This window comes from Mercenaria mercenaria, chromosome 5 (genome assembly GCF_021730395.1).
Source record: "Mercenaria mercenaria strain notata chromosome 5, MADL_Memer_1, whole genome shotgun sequence".
Lineage (NCBI taxonomy): Eukaryota > Metazoa > Mollusca > Bivalvia > Venerida > Veneridae > Mercenaria > Mercenaria mercenaria.
Window position 1 is genome coordinate 39,012,274 of NC_069365.1, and position 25,209 is coordinate 39,037,482.

Here is a 25,209-nt window from a genome sequence, read left to right on the forward strand (position 1 = left end):
AATATCAAGCCTTTATTTCACTTTTATGAGAAATAAAGGGGGAAAAATGAAAGGACTTCGGACACTTTCTATATGAATTTGCCTACTCCAAGAGTGAAAAATAAACTACTAAGAAATAAGCATTTAATTACATATGCCATCAAAATACATATTTGAGATTATTTCTTAAAGTCAAATTTTCAATATTTGTTTCATAGAACAGTGATTTTTGTTCTAAATAGAATTACGTACCCTGTTATATAGATATAAAAAGCGTTTTGTTTTATACAACATTGTTCCCACCCGTGCATCAAAACCATATTTAGCCAGCATATGGAGATATTAATTATACACATTTTCTGTGACTATAATGTTGATGCAAGGGGTGGAACAGTACTTTTAAACAAAAAATATAACTACAGGGTATTCCCGAATGTAATGTGACCAATACATTTTATATTCATTTTTAATAAATTGATAGTCACATATTTTTACATCTGTTTGGAACTCAAATACTATACAAATGTTTGAAAGGGTATTATAGGCATGTTATACATGTAAAGTAGTGAAAGAAGCAAATACTGTGAATTCATTATTATTTGTTGGGTTAAATTTTCATTGGCGTATCCTGGTTGTTTGTTGCAGTAGATTAACAAATATTTGCTTTAACGTACTTGCAACACACCAGGTAATCTTCTGCATGCCCCCACCCCTCCCCACCTCTGGACGCTCACGCCACTAGCGATGAGGATGTAATTTGTCTTCCATTTTGTTTTTATTATTTTTTGTATTTCTTATATATTTTTCAATTTTTTATTTTTTCATCTTCTGCGCGTTTATATTTATTCTTTTTAGACACATACTAAATGTCACACGCATTCATCACTTCATGTTCTTCCTTCTGTGAAAACTGAATTGAAGACTGTTCTTTGCGGCGGACTAGGCCTAAATACCACAAAAAAGAGGCAATATGTGCACAGCAGTTAATCTGATCCTGACTATAGTCTATCCAACAGAAATAACGCTTGGCATTGATATGCCTGTGATGCATAGGTCAAGAACAATAGCTTCATGGCAGGTCATATCAGTGACGGTTTCACATTCAATTTGATCGATGCCACGAAAGTGATGTGTCAAGTCGCTTTCCATGCAGATGGCATATATAAATACGGCTAGACGCGAAAAGTTTCATGTGGATTTTTTTATGCAGCGACCTGGATACATTTTTATTACATGTTTAAGCCAAATGAACCGTGCCATGGGAAAACCAACATAGTGGCTTTGCGACCAGCATGGTACCAGACTAGTCTGCGCATCTGCGCAGTCTGGTCAGGATCCATGCTGTTCGCTTTCAAAGCCTCTCGGAATTAAACCAACCGTTAGCGAAAAGCATGGATCCTGACTAGTCTGCGCAGATGCGCAGGCTGGTCTGGATCCATGCTGGTTGCAATTGCATTATGTTGTTTTTCTCATGGCATGGCTCATTTGCCTTAAACATGTAATAAAAATGTATCCAGGTCGCTGCATAAAAAATCCACCTGAAACTCGACTGGACCTTTTAGTTCGTTTTCGCGTCTAGCCGTATTTATATATGCCATCTGTTGGTTTTCTCATGGCGCGGCTCAAATGTTATCTGCGCCACTGGTACTTATCCCAAACAAGAACCATCCATACGGCTGCCTTTTCTTAGTATTAATGTTATGCAGCACACAACTATCTGCCATCACTTATAACAGAACTATAAAGACAAGTACATGTACTTAAATAACAACCTGAACCACTGTAATAAAACTGACTGGTCACTTATACATGTATACCTATTCACACATGTAATGCATCAATAACTTTACATTACAAACAGTGTATAGATAAATCAAGTACAGGTTGTTTGCAAAAATATCGTTCTATTTTTTATTTATTTATAGGATTTTAATCTTAAAATGTTATTTTTTTCCTTAAATAAAATGATTTTGTCACTTTATTCGACTGGAATTCATATATTTAAAACTTCCGTAAAGTGATGACATTATATTTTTACGGAAATTAAAGATTTTATTTTTTCTAGAAAATACACCCTGGCCTAGATAAAATAAGAAAAACATCTTGATAGGAACAGATACAAACCAGTTTCTGCTGTAATAAATTAACTAACACATTGGTTTATCATTGAATCGAAACGATTTCGGTATTGTTTAAATACTAAATGGGAATTTTGCCTTCAAAATGTAGGCTAGAAGCATATGATAGTGTCCGAAGTCCTTTCCTTGAAAATCATTCAATATACCTGCGCGTTTTTTTTTTTTTTGTCATTTCATCGACGATCGGCTTTTTTATATCACCCTCTCGTGAGAGCAAGATTTACATATTATTTTATCTCACATAAATATCCAATGCAAATTTTCTATTATATTTCCATTAGATTAACTTGAATGATATATCATACCCACCAGTGATTTTATAACTCCAGCACAAAGCCGTTATTTTCAATTTATGCACATGTGATATGATGCATAATTTCATATCACATGCGCAACTACGCTATTTTGGTTTTCTATGCATGTGATATTATTTTTTCATATCTCCCATTGAGATATCTATACTTTCGCATTGATAAAAAGACTGAGATGATACATTTTCATACAAAGCGTTTATAGATACTTTAGGATTAAATGACCTTTTTTGGTGTTTGTGCATGTGTGAATCCGGCCTTTTTGCATATCACCCTCTCAGGAATTCCTTTATGTGCACTTTAATGAGTATGTACTTTTCCCGTATTTAACAGCCTTATTTTATGAGCTCATTAAACGGGTAAGACACGGAGATCAGGACAAACCGTCAACAATAACGTCACACGCACAATGCATCGCGTTTCAAATTGAGTTGAATTATGCAAAATCTAAATCGAGAAGGTATGTTTTTTATAAATTCATTTAGTGCAGAAATGATAGACGAATTCACAGCAAATATCTAAAAAAAAATTACCGGGCCATTTTTTCATTATACGCAGTCAAAGATGCAACAGTGCGTTCAAAACAGGTATGTTTTTAACGTTTTGACGTTGCATTTTTACTGATTTACACACACTCGGAGAATTAACAACAAATATATAGTAATGTTTTCATAGATATTTTCTTCGTGATTACAGTGAAGTTTGAATTTTAAATTTTGATGCACTAATTAAAAAGATACAACGAAAAAAGATAGAAACACCCCGATTTCAGTTGAGCCGACAGATGGCGCTTTGACGTCCTTATGTTGCTACGGTACTGACGTTGGAATAAAACAAAAAGTTCATAAAACCAACGGCAGTTGTATCACGTTTATTTAATCCAAATTTGAAAGGAATCCGACGACTTTTAAAAAATCTCAATAAAGGGCGCATACTACCTTAATTGGTGCAAACTTAAACGGTTTGATAGTTGACTGACCGATGTTACACGCTTGTTAATGCAAACAATTTTAATTTTGACACCGTACTGATTGCCTAATTGTCACAGGTCTACATGTATTGAAACAAAGGCGATACCCAAACAAGTAAGCTAGCAGACGTTTATTGATTTTTGTCACAGTTGTCATGGAAAGGTGTTAATGTACACAGGTACATGTAGTTTTAACGCTGGTTATGATCAAATTAAATAACTTCCGCGGATTTTTTTTTTTTTTTTTTTTTTAGCTCACCTGTCACATAGTGACAAGGTGAGCTTTTGTGATCACCCTTCGTCCGTCGTCCGTGGGTGCGTCTCGTGTGAACGTGCGTCAACAATTTCTTGTCTGCACGATAGTGGTTTCATTTATGATTTGATTTTAACCAAACTTGCACACAACTTGTATCACCATAACATCTCGGTTCCTTTTTTAAACTGGCCAGATTCCTTTACAGGTTCCAGAGTTATGGCCCCTGAAAGGGCCAAAATTAGCTATTTTGACCTTGTCTGCACAATAGCAGCTTCATTTATGATTTTATTTTAACCAAACTTGCACACAACTTGTATCACCATATGATCTTGGTTCCTTTCTTGAACTGGCCAGATTCCATTATGGGTTCCAGAGTGATGGCCCCTGAAAGGGCCAGAATTAGCTATTTTGACCTTGTCTGCACAATAGCAGCTTCATTTATGATTTGAATTTAATCAAACTTGCACAAAACTTGTGTCACCATAAGATCTAGGTTCCTTTCTTGAACCGGCCAAATCCCATAATGGATTCCAGAGTTATGGCCCCTGAAAAGGCCAAAATCAGCTATTTTGACCTTGTCTGCATAATAGCAGCTTCATTTATGATTTGATTTTAACCAAACTTGCACAAAACTTGTATCACCACAAGATCTTGGTTCCTTTCTTGAACTGGCCAGATTCCTTCATGGGTTCCAGAGTTATGGCCCCTTAAAGGTCCAAAATTGGCTATTTTGGCTTTTGCAGCCATATAGAGACTTCATTTATGGTTTTATTTGATACAAACTTCCAAAATATCTTCAACAACAATAAATCTTGGATTCCATGACAAATCAGATCCATTCGTAGGTTCCAGCGTTATTTTATATCTGATAACCTCCCCTGATTGTAATCAAAATGGATTTATATCAGTAAGTACTTATAGGACTTATTTGAAATTTCATTATTGTCATTAGTTGGACTGAGTCAATGAGGGTAGATAACTATGGACTGATTTTATGTCAAATTACCTCCCTTTATTTCAAATTAAAATGGGTATATCTCCATGACTAATGAAGATACTGATCTGAAATTTCATTTTTGTCAACAGATTTATTTGGCAGATCCTTCTTTTGTTAACTTACAATCGTTTTTTTTTTTTAATTACTTCCCATTTACGTTACTATAAATAGCTTGTTTTTAGCAACTTTTTTATTATTGGCCGTAGGGAAAAACCGAGACCACTTTTCTGTGGTACAACATGGATGGTACCTCAAATTTTTAGGTGTATTTTGACATATCTGTACCTTGTAAGAATTTTTTTTTCTTTGGTTTAATTTCTTCCCTTTGTTGTTCCTGTCCTTTGGACTTAGATATTTTTTCTGAGGACCTTCTTGTCCTCAAGTGCAATGATAACAGGTGAGCGATATAGGGCCATCATGGCCCTCTTGTTTTTTTTACCCTCTAAAATTTGGAAGCCAAGACCATATAGCGTTATAACGAATACCGCGGTATATGGAGTAGCGTTATAAGGGGTTTCGAGTGTATTATTCTAAGCGGAAATTTGAATAATGGTCTGAAGATAACTGAGATATTATGAGTTCCTTACCCCACCCACTTGAATACTAAACACCAGTAATTTGAACACCAAAAACCAGAAAAGTAACATAAATAAAAACATATTCCCCCTGCCAGAAAAGTGCAGAATAAAGTTACCTTCCAGGGAAATGGACTAATTTTGGACTATGTAAATAGCATTTGTTACATTTAAATTTCATTTTGTTACTTTGTAATCACTGATTTTTCATGGAGTACCAAAACCTTAATTTAGAACATGAAATTGAATGTATTAAAGTATTTTCATTGTTTTTTCTACACCTTAAAAAAAATCCTCAGATGTAAACAGTCAACAAAGGCGACTGCGAACACTAGTTTGGAGATTTTGCTAAGATAATTAGAGTAGACTGTAACTTGTATGTTTTGGTTTATGAAGTGTTAATTATTTTTCCATATGATCGTTAATTGATTCTGTCTCTGTTTCTTATGGCCCGACATGGACATTGTTTGGGTATGCCCTGAGGTTAACTGATGTCTGAATTATACCTGAATATTTCTGAATTTTGTCTTAACATTTCTGAATTTATGTCTGAACATTTCTGATTTGATCTGAATATTTCTGCATTTTGTCTGAACATTTCTGAATTATGTCTGAACATTTCTGAATTGATGTCTGAATTTGTCTGAATTGTGCCAATTTAAGCATTTAGTATTCAGACATTAGATTTTCAGACAAATTCAGAAATGTTCTGCAATTATTCAGGTAACAATTCAGAAATATTCAGATTTTTTTTTTCATGAGGGCATGTACAAGTAGAGCAATTTTTAATACCTAACGAATTTTAATTATTCTGTGGTAAGTAGCTTTCATTTTATCAGATCAATTAGTGATTTATTCATCTGTATATCAACCTGACTTTGGTAACAACATAATTGGAGAATAATGTAAGCTGCATAAAGGGAAGTAACAGACTCTAACCCAACTATTTGTTGGTAATGTTAGTACAGTGATTAAAGTCAATTTAAAGATGATTGGGGCTGAAATTAAGATATTTTTTATGCTGCAACATCCATCTGAAATAGCACTGCAAAAAAAATTTAACGGGGTTTGTTTAAACAACAACTCTTTTAATTTGGTGAGGTGCAACATAGTTGGTTTAGAAAATGTACACTTGTTTCCATTATAGACTATCAACAACAAAAAATAATAATTAAGGTAGAGAAAATCAAAGAAGGCAGTTCATTAACTCCATCACTTTTGTTCTATTGATAAATTAAAAGTTATCAAAAAAACAAAACACCATTAATATATAGGCATGATTTGTAAAATTTGTGCAAAACATTCTACTATTTATAAAAGAGAGGACAGAAACCCCACTGCATGTTTCCATTTGACTTGCATAATATTATGTAGGCAAGAATCCAGAATACATTATTAAAATAATTAAAAGCATTTGTTTTGAAGGAATTACAAAATTGGCAGAGAAAAATTATTTTATTTGAGTTTTTCAACTTAACCTATTTACCTTTGTTCTAAATGCCTGTGAAAATTTTAAACTAGATTTTTATCACCCTGCATACCTTTTAGTTCTTGTCCTATTTTAAGATTTTTTTTTATATTTCAAGGATTATAGATAAAAAAAAACTATTGTTTTATGCAAAGTACTTTATATACTAACCTTGGTGAGCTCATCATTCTTACCTTGCCTGAAATGTTTTGAAAAACACAAAGTTTGGACAGAAACCCCACTGCATGTTTCCATTTGACTTGCATAATATTATGTAGGCAAGAATCCAGAATACATTATTAAAATAATTAAAAGCATTTGTTTTGAAGGAATTACAAAATTGGCAGAGAAAAATTATTTTATTTGAGTTTTTCAACTTAACCTATTTACCTTTGTTCTAAATGCCTGTGAAAATTTTAAACTAGATTTTTATCACCCTGCATACCTTTTAGTTCTTGTCCTATTTTAAGATTTTTTTTTATATTTCAAGGATTATAGATAAAAAAAAACTATTGTTTTATGCAAAGTACTTTGTATACTAACCTTGGTGAGCTCATCATTCTTACCTTGCCTGAAATGTTTTGAAAAACACAAAGTTTGCACTTATGCCCCTTTATTTCTCATCAACAACAACAACAAAACAATTTGAACAAGTCTGAGGGAGGTCCATACAAGGATGCTACAGACAAAGTTTGGGAAGATCCATTAAATGGTTCATGAGAGGAAATCATATAAAGTTTTTTTTTTCTATTTTTGGCTCAGGCAGGCCCAGAAAAGGTGCCAAATGGAACCGTTTGAACAAACTTTAGAGAAAACCATAAAAAAGATGCTAAAGGTCAGTTTACAATTTCATGAGAAGAAGTTGTTTGTAGGTTTTTCTATTTTTAGCTCGACTATTCAAAGAATAGTCTAGCTATTCTACTCACCCTGGCGTTGGCGTCAGCGTCACACCTTGGTTAAGTTTTTGCATGCAAGTACATACAGCTATCATTTAAAGGCATATAGCTTTGAAACTTTTTTATTCTTTTTCTAGGTCAATTACCAACCTCACTGGGTCAAGTTCCATAACTCTGACATGTATTTTGAGCAAATAATGCCCCCTTTTGGACTTAGAAAATTCTGGTTAAAGTTTTACATGCAAGTTACTTTCCAAAACTAATGCAGATATTGAATTGAAACTTCACATGTATCTTCGGGGTTATAAAACTAGTTGATAGCAGCAAGTCCCATAACTCTGACCTTCATTTTGGCCAAATTATGCCCCCTTTTGGACTTCTGGTTAAAGTTTTGCGTGCAAGTACATACAGCTATTACTAAAAGACATATAGATTTGAAACTTATTTTTTCTTTTTCTAGGTCAATAACCAACCTCACTGGGTCAAGTCCCATAACTCTGACATGTATTTTGGGTAAATTATGCCCCCTTTTGGACTTAGAAAATTCTGGTTAAGGTTTTACATGCAAGTTACTATCTCCAAAACTAATGCAGATATTAATTTGAAACTTCACATGTGTCTTCGGGGTTATAAAACTAGTTGATAGCAGTCCCATAACTCTGATATGCATTTTGATCAAATTATGTCCCCTTTTGAACTTAAAACTCTTTCGATATTTAACATTTTGGGTAATATTTTCCTGGGACAATATTTCGAATAGTCGAGCTTGGCTGTCTTACGGACAGCTCTTGTTAAATCTGACTGCCACTACAAGGGACCTAGCTGAACCATTTTGAACAAATTTGTGAGCTCAGGGCTTTCTCTGAAGAATGGTTTTAGATAGTAAATATATAAACATTCCAGTGTTTGGTCATGTCTTTTCCTCAAGTTTAATGATCGTTTTGAGTACGTAAGAAATATGTATACTACCTGATATGTATCTTGCTTAAACAATTATTATTAGAATGTCTGTTAGAACAATAAAATCATTTTCCAGAACATTTTGTTGGTGAAGGGACATTTTGTTGACTGTAGAAAATTCTGCCAAATAATTAGAGCTTACCTGACAGGCAATTACCACCGACACATAATTATGTTTTCCAGAATCTGGTTGCTTTTTATCTGCCCTCTGTGCCATCATCACTTCTTCTGTAGTGTCCCATAGATAGAAGATATAAATATTATATCCCCTGCGAAATGAAACGTTACTGTTCATGAACAGTGCATGCATATTTCATGAACACTTCTTGAATTGTTCGTGAAGATAAAATGGCACAAATTCTTGAAACATTCTTAAATACCGTGTTCATGAACAGTGCATGAAAAGTGAAAGATGACTTCAAGAACTAATGTACATGAACAGTTCATGAACTATTCACTTCATGAATAGTTCTTGATATTTTGCTGAACATGAATAGTTCATGAACTTTTTGTTATATGTTTTTATTGTGCCATTTTATCGTCAAGAACTAGCTGTGAACCGTTCATGAACATAATTCTTCATCAGTTCATGAACTACCTGTCATGAAAGGTTCAAGAAAATAATATAATGATTGTTCCTTTAACCTTTTATCACGGACAATTCAAGAACTCTGTGTGATTCTTTAGAAGTTCTTGAACTGTTCATGAACCCTTTTTTAAGGACAGTTCATGTCCAAAAATTCATGAACACAAATCAAGAACTGTAGAAGATTAGTTCATGAACAGTTCTTTAATGGTTTGAAGTGTTCATGATTTCAAGAACTGCATTTCGCAGGGGATGAAAGAATTTAGGAATTTGGAGAATTTATACAAAAATTAAGTATTTATATGCACTTAAAATTAATAGAGAATGATTTTCAAGCTAATTTTTTTTCTGAGGCCACATTTAGATTGTTCTTGGATGGAACCAAACACGTAGATTCAGCCTGTTAGTCAAATTAGTCAAACTAGTAAAATAATCAATGAGATAAATATGTTCTTCTTATCCTTTAGCTTTGTTAATGCTAAGCCATAAGCTTTATGTGACTATTATATTAATGTCCCTATGATCTATATAGTTTTAGATATAAAAAAAAAGTAGTTCCTACAAATTCTAAATTATAAAGACTTCAGTAGCATTGACATTTAACAACTCTACTTCTCTATTGTTTTTACAGAATTAATGTCACCTTAATAGGAGGTTTAAATATTTTTATAAAAGAAAAGCTGTGACATAATTATGTATCCCCCATTTTGTATTAGAGAAGGCTAAGTGATCCAGACACAGCAACTGTTGAGTATCCAAGGAGTGTGGGGGAACATTCCTTAATTATCAGAAAGGTTGAATCTGTGTATTTACTGTACAAAATGACCATCAAAGTTTTTAAAAAGCATTTGTTTTTTCTTGTAAAATATATTTGTAATATAATTATCACAAAAAATATATGTACTCTTGAATTGAACCATAATTTTTGTCATCCAATGAACAAATTGTACTGCAAGTGTTTGAACATATTCACTTGAGTGGTTTATTAATGGCATTTCCTCTTCAGATATGAAGCATTGGAACATGGCACTTATTTTAAGCCCTAACATCCCTTAAAAAGACGCATCAGCCACTTGTGATAGATTATAACTTCTGTGATATCAAGACTGCACAGTCTCTTCACACCCATGCAATCAGTCACAGTTCAGGATGTTTAAGATGTGTTTTTTTAATCGATAGGAAATGGAAATGCACAAGGAAGGTTTTCTAGGATTGGCTATACTGATGAAACATTTGTCTGCATGCTAATGGAAAGTTGCAGTATAATCTGTCTTCAGGACTGAATATATTTTGCATTCTGTCTTTCATTTTGTATAAAATGAGTAATCTTGTTTCCTTTTTTTTGTTGATTGTAAATTCTCATCAGAATTTTCATTCTTTTTGTTTATTGTAAATTCTCAATTCATCTTTCTCAATAACTCCTTTTTTGTCAAGTTTTCTTCTAAATACTTTACTTCTACTGCATCTAGATGATAACCCCTGTGAAATATGTTCACGAACTTCATGAATTTATTCATGAATTTGTAAGAATTCATGAATTATCAAAAAAGTTCATGAACTACCAGGAAAAGTTCACTTACTTAAATTCATGAACTCTCAAGTTCAAGAATATTATTTTCATTTCATGAACTTGTAAATGTAATTCATGAACATTTTAGAAAATCCATTAAATAATTTAAGAAATTCATGAACTTGAAAATGAAATTCAGATAATGATTGAGATTGTGATTCAGGAACTACAGGGTTATGGTTTTCCCCTTTAAAAGATTTTCTAGAACTAGTATCAAGTTCTTGAACATTGAAGAACTTCTGAAGAACTTAAAAAACTGTTCCTGAACCAGCATAACAGTTCTTGGACTGTGGTTCTAGAACAATGATGGTTCTTGACCATTGGTTCAAAAATTGCAAAAGTTCAATAACTTACAGAACTTTACCAGTTCCTGAACAGTTACTGTTGGTATTAGACTAAACACCAAAATTGCCCATGAACACAGCTTCATTAAAAGTACTAAAATTCAAAACCTTTTTCTAGTTCAGTACCAGATCTTGAACCCAATTGTGAGTTTCTGAACTGTTCATTCGTTAAACCATTCTCGCATACCAGAGGTCTACCGTGGTTCCCCGGATGAACCTCTGGCACATTTCGCCGATATTTGTGGTTTGCTTACATTACAGGTAAAACGTTTCAGCCAATCAGCGTCGTTTCGCGACAAAATGTAGCGAACCAATCAAAATCGTCCGTGAAAAGCGTGACCGCGTCCTTTCATATCGATGCCGACTTACGAGGAATATTATTATTTCTTCAGGTAAATTTCTTAACATCAAATAACAGAAATAAATCTTTATTAATCGCAATCATGGAATATCGTCTTTATCCATCGTTAGCAACTACCTTGCTTACATATAGTTTGCCAAATAGTGGCGAACATTGATTGGCTGAAACTTCTCCCGGTAGTAATTACGAGTGCGCATGCTCACCAAATAAACGACAGAAATAAATCAGAGGTTCGTCTCGGGATTTTGACGAACATCTGATGGATGAGAATGTCGTTAAACATACAACTTAGGTTTATTACCTTTTACAATAATGAATAAGTTCATGAACTGTTCGTGAATGTTCATGAACATTAAATTCATAATGTCACATGATCAGTTTCCATTATTTTGTTGCATGCTGGGAATTTTTTATGCCCCCGAAGGGAGGCATATAGTTTTTAGCTCATCTGATTTTTTGAAAAAAAATGATGAGTTATTGTCATCACTGGAGCGGTTGTCGGCGTCGGCGTCGGCGTCTTCGTCGGCGTTGCCTGGTTAAGTTTTATGTTTAGGTCAGCTTTTCTCCTAAACTATCAAAGCTATTGCTTTGAAACTTGGAATACTTGTTCACCATCATAAGCTGACCCTGTATAGCAAGAAACATAACTCCATCTTGCTTTTTGCAAGATTTATGGCCCCTTTTGTACTTAGTAAATATCAGATTTCTTGGTTAAGTTTTATGTTTAGGTCAACTTTTCTCCCAAACTATCAAAGCTATTGCTTTGGAACTTGGAATACTTGTTCACCATCATAAGCAGACCCTGTACATCAAGAAACATAACTCCATCTTGCCTTTTTGCAAGATTTATTGCCCCTTTGGACTTAGAAAATCAGTTTTCTTGGTTAAGTTTTATGTTTAGGTCAGCTTTTATCCTAAACTATCAAAGCTATTGCTTTAAAACTTGCAACACTTGTTCACCATCATAAGTTGACCCTGTACAGCAAGAAACATAACTCCATCCTGCTTTTTGCTAGATTTATGGCCCCTTTTGGACTTAGAAAATATCAGATTTCTTGGTTAAGTTTTATGTTTAGGTCAAATTTTTCTCTTAAACTATCAAAGCTATTGCTTTGAAACTTGCAACACTTGTTCACCATCATAAGCTGACCCTGTACAGCAAGCAGCGTAACTTCATCCTGCTTTTTGCAATAATTATTGCCCCTTTTGGACTTAGAAAATCATTTTCTTGGTTGAGTATTATGTTTAAGTCAACTTTTCTCATAAACTATCAAAGCTATTGCTTTAAAACTTGCAACAGTTTTTCACCATCATAAGTGGACACTGTACATCAAGAAACATAACTCTATCCTGCTTTTTGCAAGAATGATGGCCCTTTTTAGACTTAGAAAATCATGGGTAGGACAATATTTCTATTACACAAAAAAAATCAGATGAGCGTCAGCACCCGCAAGGCGGTGCTCTTGTTGAACCTTCTGTCTGTCTGTCGGTCTGTCAGTCTGTCGGTCTGTCCGCAATTTTCGTGTCCGGTCCATATCTTTGTCATCGATGGATGGATTTTCAAATAACTTGGCATGAATGTGTACCACAGTAAGACGACGTGCAGTGCGCAAGACCCAGGTCTGTAGCTCAAAGGTCAAGGTCACACTTAGACGTTATAGGATAGTGCATTGATGGGCGTGTCCGGTCCATATCTTTGTCATCGATGGATGGATTTTCAAATAACTTGGCATGAATGTGTACCACAGTAAGACGACGTGCAATGGGCAAGACCCAGGTCCGTAGCTCAAAGGTCAAGGTCACACTTAGACGTTAAAGGATAGTGCATTGATGGGCGTGTCCGGTCCATATCTTTGTCATCGATTGATGGATTTTCAAATAACTTGGCATGAATGTGTACCACAGTAAGATGACATGCGGTGCGCAAGACCCAGGTCTGTAGCTCAAAGGTCAACGGCACACTTAGACGTTAAAGATCATTTTTCATGATAGTGCATTGATGGGCATGTCCGGTCCATATCTTTGTCATTCATGCATGGATTTTAAAATAACTATGCATGAATGTGTGACACAGTAAGACGATGTGTCGCGCGCAAGACCCAGCTCCGTAGGTCAAAGGTCCTAAACTCTAACATCGGCCATAACTATTCATTCAAAGTGCTATCGGGGGCATGTGTCATCCTACGGAGACAGCTCTTGTTTGCACATGTGATTCAGCAATTTTTGAGAAGTTTGTGCAGCAATAAGAAGGAAATATCTATCATACTACAGTTAGGAATGGTTTAAAAGGAACATGAGTATACTGAATATCAAGTGAGTAATTATGGTGTTGTCATAAATCGTTCATTTTAAAAACTATAAAATCCTTTTAAAATGTGACAAGTTTTCATTACCCAGAAATAGTTCATGAATAAAAATTCATGAAAATCAATATTCATGAACTTGTTCATGAATTAAAATTCATGAAAATCAAAATTTATGTTTCATGAATTTTGATATTCATGAACTTCTTCTTAAATTAAAGTTCATGAAAATATTCATGAGAATCAAAATTTATGTTTCATGAATTTCAATATTCATGAACTTGTTCATGTATTGTTTTTAATTCATGAAGACGTTCAAGAATATTGAAATTCATGAAACATAAATTTTGACTCTCATGAATATTTATTCATGAACTATTTCATGAATTTGTTCATGAATAAATTCATGAAGTTCATGAACCTTTTTCACAGGGGAAATCTTTAATTTGACAACATCAACCTTGAAATGATTTAATCTAAAAATTAAGGCTTTATTGAAAACAAAAACCCTCCTAAAATGCTTACTACTCTGGTATAGTGTAAAAAGTGTGAAACTGAGTTACCAGCTTCTGATTCAGGTTACAGTTTGAATCACCATTTAGCTCAGTTTGAAAACCTTAGAGCCTAAATAGTTCAGGAGAGATATTCAAGTTCCCAACTTCAAAACTGCTGACCAGATGGTCCATTAACCCCCTTAAGGGAATTGTTTGTTAATTGTTTACTACATAATCAGATCATGTATCTACCCCACACTTTGTCCTCTTATGTCAATAGTCACATTGACACTTGTCCACAGTAATGCAGAACTGAACAGTAACACTATAAAATTAAAACATAAAGGTACATTAATTAAAAAAAATCTGGACTTTGAAAGTAGTGTCATTTGGAAGAGGTGAGATGTATTATTTTTACTACAGTCATTGTCCATCTGTTTTATTGTTAACATGCAATTATATTCAGTTTTCAGACAAATTTTCTATTTCATGAAATACTTGTACCTGCAGATATAGCTAGCCTATAGAAAATAATTACCATTCATTAGACAAGTGCAGCAGAATTGTAGGTTCTTTTGTAATATTTTTAAGAGAAGCAGTTTTGCCTTTGACTTCGGGGGGGGGTTTAACTCCAAACTATGTACAGCGGTGTAGAAGGGTGCTGCGCCTGTTTAGGAGGAAAAATAACAGCATATTTGGCCAAGGAAAACAAAGTTTATTTCAGGGGAAAACTGCATGATTTGAAAAATTTTAGAGGGGAAGATGCTGTGTATTAGCTCCTGGTAATGCTCTCCCATAATAGGCTGCTGTAAAGTCAGTTTTATTTTTTTATGCCCCCGGCATCTACTGATGCGGGAGGCATATAGTGATTGTCCTGTCAGTCCGTTCGTCTGTTCGTCCGAGCTCACATTTGCATACTTAGGTGGCTATAGGAACAATAGGTAACTGTACTTTTTCTTTGATGTCATTCATTCCATAAGGCTTTTATGTGGCCATTTTTCTCCTATGTGGCTAAAAGAACAATAGAGAGAACAAAAGAGTAGCCACATAAGTATCCATATGTAGGAACTTCCGTTCGTCCATCCGTACTAGGTTAACCAAATTTGACACATTTCGTCTATTATCAATACCCCTAACTAGAATGACTTGATACTAATGCAGGTGTATCCTTTGACCATTCCTCATCTTCAGACATCACCTGACCTCAGTTTGACCTTGACCTTGAGCTTGACCTCGTTTTGGACTTAGGCTGCTTTGTATCTACAAGGATGCCACCGGGGGCATCAAGCGTTTATTGAATGCAGGTCCTTGTTTAATTTTTTTATCCCCCGCCAATGAAATCGGGAAGGGGGTATTGATATGGCGTTGTCCGTCCATCAGTCAGTCCGTCCGTCCGTCTGTCCGCAGCCATTTCTCAGTAACTACTTGGTAGAATTTCATGAAACTTGAAATAAACATGAACCAACATACTGCGATGATGCCCGTCAAGTTTTTTTTTTTGATTGGTCAATTTTCCTCAGAGTTATTGCCCTTGATTTAATAAAAAATGTCCGTCTGCAGCCATTTCTCAGTAACTAACGGGTAGAATTTCATCAAATTTGAAATAGACATGAATCAAGATACTGCGCTGATGCCCATCAAGTTTTTTTTTGATAGGTCAATTTCCCTCAGAGTTATTGCCCTTGATTAAATGAAAAATGTCCGTCTGCAGCCATTTCTCAGTAACTAGCAGGTAGAATTTCATCAAACTTGAAATAGACATGAACCAAGATACTGCGACGATGCCCTTCAAGTTTTTTTTGATAGGTCAATTTTTCATATAGTTATTGCCCTTTAACTGTTTAAAAATCCACAGATCTGTACATAACAAACCAACCAATTGGAAGAATATCATTAAACTTCTTTCATTCTTTTCCATGAACATTTATTATAAACATGTGATGTTGTGTACCTACACCTGGTCACCACCTTACCTTGGTCACCCCCCTCCCCCTCACCCCCCAATTTTTTTTTTTTTTTTTTTCATTTTTCGTTTTCTATCATTTTTTATAATCAACATGTAAACTGTTGTATCCTCACCCCACCCCCCACCCAAACAAACCATTCATTTTCTTTTAATTTGATTTTGACTAATGAAATTATTTGCTTCTTGGTAACATTCTTAACTTTTTGCTGGATATATTTTTTTGCCATTCCTCAACTCTGACCCTTTCGGCAGGGGATTCCAATTCATCGAATTTGCTTGTATGGACTTGTGCTACTACCTTATTAAATCCCATTCTCTCCACTAATTCATTTCCAAAGCTGTTTTTTAATTTCAGGACATAAAGTCTTTATGGCAGGACAGATGTGTTTAGAAATTATTAAATTGCATGTGTGTGCCCCAGTACTCATTACTGATTAGTTTGCATCAAAATTTTCAGATTTCAGTCGCATAACTTATGAAAGAGGTAAGATGGGTAATATAATCCTTATTAAAATCAGTCAGAAAAATTTGGAAGTTGGATAAAATTGATGCGTAGTTTTCTGTCTGACTGCTCATATAAGAAAGACTCGCAGGAGTTGCATGTTGTGTTTTGTTATAATATAACAGTATGATTTCAAATGACATTATTGAGTAAGATAACCTCCTGGAAATGTAGTTTGATCAATAACAGCAAAGAATCTTTAATGCCAGATTATTAAATTGCCTAATGAAATAAAGCATGCCCGTGGTTCCTCTGATGGTTATTTTATGCTGTTCATATTTGAAAAATTGCACTTGAAATAAAGAATAATAAAAGAAAGACAACTACTTCAATATAACATTAAAAATCTGTATTTTGGAAATAAAAATAATGTGGCAATTTGAAACTTCACATACGTTATATGAAACAGTTACTGACGGTCTGTATCATATACATTGTAGTTTCCAGTTGGAAACAATAACAGAAAGTGGTGTATTGTCATAAAGCACGGCATGTTGTCAGCAGGACTTTTAATTAAGTTATTATTATTAAACAGTTCATATTGATTGATTTGATATAAGTGTATTTTTATGTTCCGAAGGGAGTGATTGATACTGTTGATTTCATTAATTACTGTAGAGACTTATAGAGGATGTAAGGTTGAAATATCTTTCATGAGTGAGCACCAGATGCAATATTGTCACTGTGGAAATTAGCCTGGCCACTAGTGAAAATGTAAGATATGGTGTTCATGAGTGAAAGATTTTTTATTTTGATTTTAAATGTAAAACAAACAAATTTTCTTTTTATACGCCCGAAGGGATGTATTATGTTCTGACATCGGTGTCTGTCTGTCTGTTAGCAATTTCGTATCCGCTCTGTAACATTTGAACCCCTTGAAGGATTTTGAAGAAACATGACACAAATGTTCACCACATTGAGACGACATGCAGAGTGCATGTTTTGGATGGCTCGCTTCAAGGTCAAGGTCACAGGTCGTTAGCAATTTTGTGTCTGCTCTAACTCTTGAACCCCTTGAAGGATTTTGAAGAAACTTGACACAAATGTTCACCACATTGAGACCACATGCAGAGCGCATGTTTTGGAAGGCTCATTTTAAGGTCAAGGTCACTCTTAGCGATCAAAAGTCATATGACTTTGTTTCGTGTCTGCTCTAACTGCTTGAAGGATTTTAAAGAAACTTGGCACAATTGTTGAACACATGAAGACGACTTGCAGAGCGCATGTTTTGGATGGCTCGCTTCAAGGTCAAGGTCACATTTAGGTCGTTAGCAATTTTGTGTCTGCTTTGTAACTCCGAACCCCTTGAAGGATTTTGAAGAAACTTGACACAAATGTTCACCACATTGAGACGACATGCAGAGTGCATGTTTTGGAAGGCTCACTTTAAGGTCAAGGTCACTCTTAGCGATCAAAAGTCATATGACTTTGTTTCGTGTCCGCTGTAACTGCTTAAAGGATTTTAAAGAAACTTGGCACAATTGTTCAATACATGAAGACGACTTGCAGAGCGCATGTTTTGGATGGCTCGCTTCAAGGTCAAGGTCACAATTAGGTCGTTAGCAATTTTGTGTCTGCTTTGTAACTCTTGAACCCCTTGAAGGATTTCAAAGAAACTTGACACAAATGTTCACCACATGGAGACGACATGCAGAGCACATGTTTTGGATGACTTGTTTCAAGGTCAAGGTCACACTTAGGGGGTCAAAGGTCATAATTTCATGACTTTGTTTGGTGTCTGCTCTTAACATTTGAACTGCTTGAAGGAGTTTAAAGAAACTTGGCACAAATGTACACCACTTCGAGATGATGTATATTACTCCGCATTGCAGTGCTCTTGTTGTTGCATGTTTTGACTATGTTTACCTATTTGACAGTTTATTAACAGTGAAAACTATATTTGATATTTTTTACTGTGAAAATAACAGACATATTTCTATTCACTCCAGTATTTCAATAATTCACTGAAAAACATGTAATAAAAAGGGATATACAAAAAACTTTTTTAACTACTGTAGACACAAAATTTGTCACATTTTATTGATTTGCTTAGTTTAAAAAATTGAGATTATAAGCTCTTACTTTGGTGGTGTGTCACAGCCCAGTTTTATGATTGTGCTAATTAATCTGACCTAAGTTTTCCAGGTTAGCAGTGTGGTTTTATTAACTGAAATATGTGCAATTCAAAATGTTTTGCATTCAATTTTTGTCTTTCATTCAGGTAGTTTAATGTACCCTGGCTGTACATATTGAGTGGAATAAATTTCATTTTGCTTGCAAAACTTCTGTGAGGATGAAATTTAACATACACAGAAGCTGCTTATCTCATTTCATTAATATATTCCTTGAAAATAAATCAATGGAGTCAGTTTAGAATGCATTATACCAGCCAGGCTACTCATCCGTTTTCACAATAAATCTAAAGATTTATCTTTGTAAACAGGAAACATTTGCAGTTTGTTTTGATAGATTCCATACCCTGATGAAAATTTCCTTCTTCTTCTTCTTCATTCGCCATTGGGCTTTAAATAATTTGAGCTCTAATAAAGTCATGTTTGTATCAACACTTCCAAAGGTATTAGGGGTGGAGGGGAGTTGGGGAGCATATAGTTGCAGTTGCATGTGTCTGTACATGCCTGCAAGCATGCTGGAATTCATTGAAACTTCACAAGAAGATTGATTCACTGTAGATGTACTAATGGCATGTCCCAGTCTGATAATTTATTTCAGAGATGTGGTCCTTTAATTGTACTTTCCAAGTGAAATTTGTTTGAATTTCAGCCCCAGTACTGATGGTAGGATTTTGATAAAACTTCATAGGAATGATTGATATGAAGTGTTGTTGTACATACATTACAGGTTTCATGATGGTGCAGTTTTTCACTGAGTTATGGCCCTTTGATTTTTAGACATTAAGACACAAAGTCAACATGAAGTCTGTCCCAACATTCTTGCCTGAGCTATTTTTAAGAAACCACTGGCTCTTTATAGTTTCAGACATAAATGATTCTTTTCCAGACTTCATCACCAAAACCACAAAAGTTCATAAGAAGCTTCACTACCAATTTCGGGATTTATATATTATCAGCCTATTCAGGCTTGACTTTTTACCGAGTTATGGTCCTTTGATGCTATGTTGTTTTTCCTTGTCCGCGGTATATCTCCAGGAATACTGTTAGAAGGCCCTTGAATTAGTAGAAATTGAGAATATAGATTACTAGTAGAGTAAGCATTTTACTTTGATGAGTGTACATTGTCACAGTTTGCCACTCTTATACATATACATTAATTATTCGCTAAATAGAGTACAATGAGTGAACATTAAATGAAATTATGAAATGAAATAGAAGAACATTTATTAAAATGTACTAAAACGATGTAAATGTAAATGCTTAGCAGGGTAGAATATTTGTGACATGCTGAGCAAGGTAGAATATTTATGATACTATATTTAGCATTGGAAATGCTGAGCAAGGTAGGAAATGCTGAGCAAGGTAGAATATTTGTGATACTATATTTAGCATTGGAAATGCTGAGCAAGGTAGAATATTTGTGATACTATATTTAGCATTGGAAATGCTTAGCAGAGTAGACTGTTTTGTGATACTATAGTTAGCAGTGGAAATGCTTAGCAAGGTAGAATATTTGTGATACATTTGTATGTGACTATCTTGGCCAACATAGATAATTACGCAGGTATTTTTATAAATAGTAAACAGTAGTAGCGCTTTTGCAAGTATTTATATCCACACTTCTGAAAAAATGGGGACTATAGCTAAATTAAACGCTGAGAAAATTTCTGATTTTGAAGTATTTAATAGATGCACCATGCAAATCATATCACTGAGACTTTATCTATTCTAGAAAGTGTGAAAGATTTTATCAGTGAACATCATTAAAAGATATAGCTTGAAACCAGTATAGGTTTGTCCAAATGTATTTCAGCTCTTTGGGGAAATTGATTTCATGACAGCATTTTCATGGTTTGCTATCATCTCATTTCATAGACAAAGACACAATCCACATTGTTGAAAATCGGAGTATATTCTAACTTGTTATATACCTTCTGGTATTATGTAACTGTTCATTAATATTCATTACTGTTTCCACTCTGTTCTCATATGTAAGGGGAAATATAACAATCTTCTATATTGTTCAGTACTAAGAAAGCTAATGAATGGTTTAATTTACTAGATTCCAGTCAAATTTGGTGGGAACTATTGGAGTGAGACTGAAGCAAGTCTTTTATATTTTTATTACATTTTATCTGTTTTTATAATTACGAATAATGCTCATGATGTTTTTAATTTAGATAAATAATTACAATTCTACCTGTTAAAAATTTGTAAGTTTATTTTTTCAAGAACAGTTGAATGTGTACGAAGCTTGCAATGTTCTGTATGTATTTTGACACTTGGGACAGGTTGTTTACTATTAGATCACCACTTTACAGTAACTTTTGTTTTACTGTAGTATTAGATTCTATAGGGAAAATACAAACATTTCAGTAAGGTTGTTTACTATTAAATTGTGATTTAATAGATTACCACGTTACAATAACTATTGTTTTATTGTAGTGTAATGGTCCTTTTAATTTTTTAGTAGACCAGTAACTCCTTGTAGCAGAATATATGGAGTTGTTTACTATTAAATTGTGATTTAATAGATTATCAGGTTACAATAACTATTGTTTTATTGCAGTGTAATGTCCTTTTAATTTTTTTAGTAGACCTGAGTAACTCCTTCTAGCAGAATATATGGAGTTGTTTACTAAATTCTGAATGCACGTAAATTATTGATGAAACCTCGAATTACAAAAAACACAGTAGATGCATAGATACGATATTATGTTTTTATGATGTTATGCTGTATCAATTTCAATTTTTACAATTTCATGAACTAGCTGTTCTTGATATAATTTGTAAACAGTTTAAAGTGTAATTTGCAATATTTTGAAATATTAGCAGTTAGAAAAAACTTGATAAATATCCTTTCCGCACCTGTAACGTAATAAAACGTATTAGCGTCTTAGGGCCCTTTCATGCTTCTGTAGAATCAACATTTATTACATGAAATTCTTTTTGAAAATATTCCGTCTGCAGCTCTCAAATAAAGAAATATCTTACATCTGAGGCATATACTGACACTTTCAGACAACATCAGAAAGGACCTTTTGAACGATTTGAATCCATGCGCATACATTTAGACGGGATGACCTCTGCGCGTGACCCCTGACTATCGACCAATGCAAATGCGACTTTCGCTTTCAAGTTTAGCCTGTCTACTTTCATTTTCTTTACTTCTTGAAATAGCTGAAGGTCAAGTGATGTCATTTTCTGTTTTGTCAAAAAAATACCTATACCTGGCGAGATTGCATAAAAATGTGCCTGGTGTCCTAAGGATATCAAGACTTGTGAAAAAGTATAAACATCCAGTAATAATCATGCCATTTTAATAATGGACTTTTAATGAGCTGGCAGAAATTCTGGCTTATCTGCTTCAGAAATAGGATTTTAACATTTTAAGAACTTTCACTGGTTGTAGATGTCAGTGAGAATACCCTACTCAAGGACAACTGTTTCAGCAGAGCCATGTTATCACAGGAACAGGTACCTTAGAGTTCCCAAAGCCAGTCATAGACTTTTTGAAGCAGGATGTTTTACCTACTTACCCATGGTAATTTAGCAGTTTTTATCCAGCATTCTTCAAACTTTGTTGGAATGTTTATGGGCATAACGTCTTGACAAAGGTCATTAAGTAATGGGAATGTCCGAATATCACATGACTTATGGTCCTTGAATTACTCCAAATTTTGAAAATTGACAATCCAAATATAACTCATATATATTTCAGGTCAATCACATCAGACATGGACAAGGGACAGGAGGAAAATGGTATTGCCTTACAGAAGATAACATCCAAAGCAGATTCTGCTAACTCACATGCCAATCCGATTTTCTCCATGGAAACCGAATCTGACTCTGGACCACCACCCTACATCGGTCCCTCAGATGGAGGAGAGAATTCTCGTAGTGGGGATATTCCGGGAGGAGGGCATTTAGACGATAAGGGTTATCAAAAACGAGCGACATCACCTTCGAACATTAGTATAAATGGAGACATTCAGAAGTTAGATAGTCTCTTGGCAGTGGATGGTACAAATGTGGAAACCAGAAAAAGACATAAGAGTGATGGGGCGGTACCAAACACCCCAGTTGGTAAAACTTTCCTTGATCCGAACAACAAAAAGAGTTCCATGTACGAGAGTAAAAGCACGATCAGTGGTGTGAAGTTTGATGACTCTTTCATAGGTATGTTTGAACACAGAACCTGTAAAACCTGCAGAGATTTAAATGAAATTTTAGATAACTGATATATAAAGCAACTAGAAGTCAACACATTTCAGACTTTCATATTTGTCTTGGAGCCTTGTTTTTTATCTGCATATTAGAACCTTTAGACAGCCATTGCAGATATTTTAATTTTCTGACTCGTACTGTCGGCTTGTGACTTGCATCTTAATATTTTGCATTTCTGCATACATGCCTTTGCAAGTAACTTGTGTTTAGAATTTGTTTGTATCACAACATAGAAAACATACAAAATTTCTACTACTCAAATTGGTTCTGAAAATAAAGTATTTCTTGAGAATTATATGTGGTTCTTCAAACTTGAATTTCTAATTTCTTTGCAGATGAGTCCGGCACTACACTTATTTATTCCAGACATGAGGTAAGAAAATATTTGTTCATCAAATCATGCATACAGTTTTTCTATCCATGTCATATCTGGTAGGTTGCACATCTTTATGTTCTCTGGTGTTACAAAGTGACACAGTTACTAAATGGCCTAACTTTCTGACTGGGCAGTGAACCTGATTTTTGAGCAGACATGTAATCTGACTGTTGATTTTGATAGTTTTAGAGAAAATATGTACTGTGAGCAAGAATTCTGTCGTATGATTTTCATCTCATTTACATGTAATTGAGACAGTATATCATTATGCCTTGTGGCACATTGTCTTGCCGATAAGGTTACAATCATGGTTCACTGTTTAATTTTCCAATTTCCCAAATGATCTGATGACCCTTTCAGATTGTCCAGTTTAATTACCTTTTCTTCGTGAGCACAAAGTCATATACCAAATAACGTATTTCTTCTTCAAGTACGTATGCACTCTTGATGTTAATTTTTCTCTGCAATTGAGACTTGTGCAATATGGATCAAAATTTAGGCAAAAAGGAGACAAGTGCAATAGGAATATTTGACCTATGAAAATATGAATAAAATTTACCATAAATATATATTATTACAAGTGTAAAGAAAAGACAGATTCAAAGACCCTAATAAAAGTATTAAAGATGTTGTAGGAATCAAGATGACATTTTGCAATCCAGTACTGGTTTCGAAGCAGTTTCCGTCATAAAATGAAAGTTTTTAAAATATCTTTTTTCTTGAACGTTTCAGTTCCGTAAAATGCTCCCAAAGAGAACACCTTAGCTCTTCTGCTTTACGAAAACATGAATATCAATAGTGTCTAGCGCACGTGATAACACACAGAGGGGCTCCAAAAGGGGTGAATAAATAGAGCTGAATCGGTTGATAACAGAAGCAGTTTCCGTCATCAATTTTTGTTTTAATATTTATGTACATTTTTACAGTGAATACGACTAGAAAAGCACCATCCGTGTTTTTTTAATCTTTCTGGTGAAATTTATTAATACAATTTTAAGAAATTTGAAGGTTCATGTGTTAAATTAGGCTTGTTGAAAATAGGAGGTAAAAAAAAAAGCAAAACCTAAGACTCGAACTCGCGATCTCATGCTTGTGAAGCCGATGTTCTACCGATGCACAAAATGACTCATTTTTATCTTTATTATGTATTTTTGGTAAATCATCTGGTTTCGACTGCCAAAAGGAGGAACTTTCAACTTAAATGGGGATTACAGAGTTATTCTTTGCGCATGCGCATTGGTTGCACGTGAAATCCCCCATGTGCGGAATGTAAACAAAACAATTATGGAATGAACAATTCGAGTTTTCTTGAAAAGTTTTTACCCTTTGTTGCTGAAATTTCACAGAGCTCTGGATTGCAGGGTTGCGTTATGGAAACAATCTCGACTTCATTGTGAAGAACGTCACCAAACGTAAAATAACGCGTTGACGGATACTACTAGCCGACGGAAACTGCTTCGAAACCAGTACATGTCATAATACTTACATAAGCCATAATATTTTCAAGTGACGTGTCCGACTTCTTTAATTTTGTTGACAAGTCACCATGATTAAGTATCTAAAAAGAGGGTAGAATTGAAGTAATTTATACAAATTTATTCACCATTTGCAAGATAAATCTATGTAACATCCGTTCAGGGTGTCATTACAGGAAACAACAACTCATTAACATAATTTGAGTACATAATAAACAAGTTTAACTTAATTCTACTAAAGCTTCAAAAGGTAGTATGTCACCATAGACAGGGTTGAATGCAATACCGTCCTAATTTCTTATTTCAATGATTAAATAGTGGTG

The 25,209-nt window shown here is 34.3% G+C and overlaps 1 protein-coding gene across 4 annotated transcripts in view; it reads left to right on the forward strand.

The window, feature by feature from the left end:
- Nucleotides 1–25,209, forward strand: part of LOC123558312 (solute carrier family 4 member 11-like) — a 95,501-nt gene that overhangs the window by 11,751 nt on the left and 58,541 nt on the right. For 3 of the 4 annotated variants that reach the window (XM_053543254.1, XM_053543256.1, XM_053543253.1), the window contains exons 2-3: nucleotides 22,530–22,987; nucleotides 23,371–23,408. In XM_053543254.1, the coding sequence (XP_053399229.1) occupies nucleotides 22,530–22,987; nucleotides 23,371–23,408 (496 nt within the window). Of the gene's footprint in view, nucleotides 1–7,466; nucleotides 7,530–22,529; nucleotides 22,988–23,370; nucleotides 23,409–25,209 lie in introns of those variants that run through there. The other variant, XM_053543255.1, reaches the window with a different exon arrangement.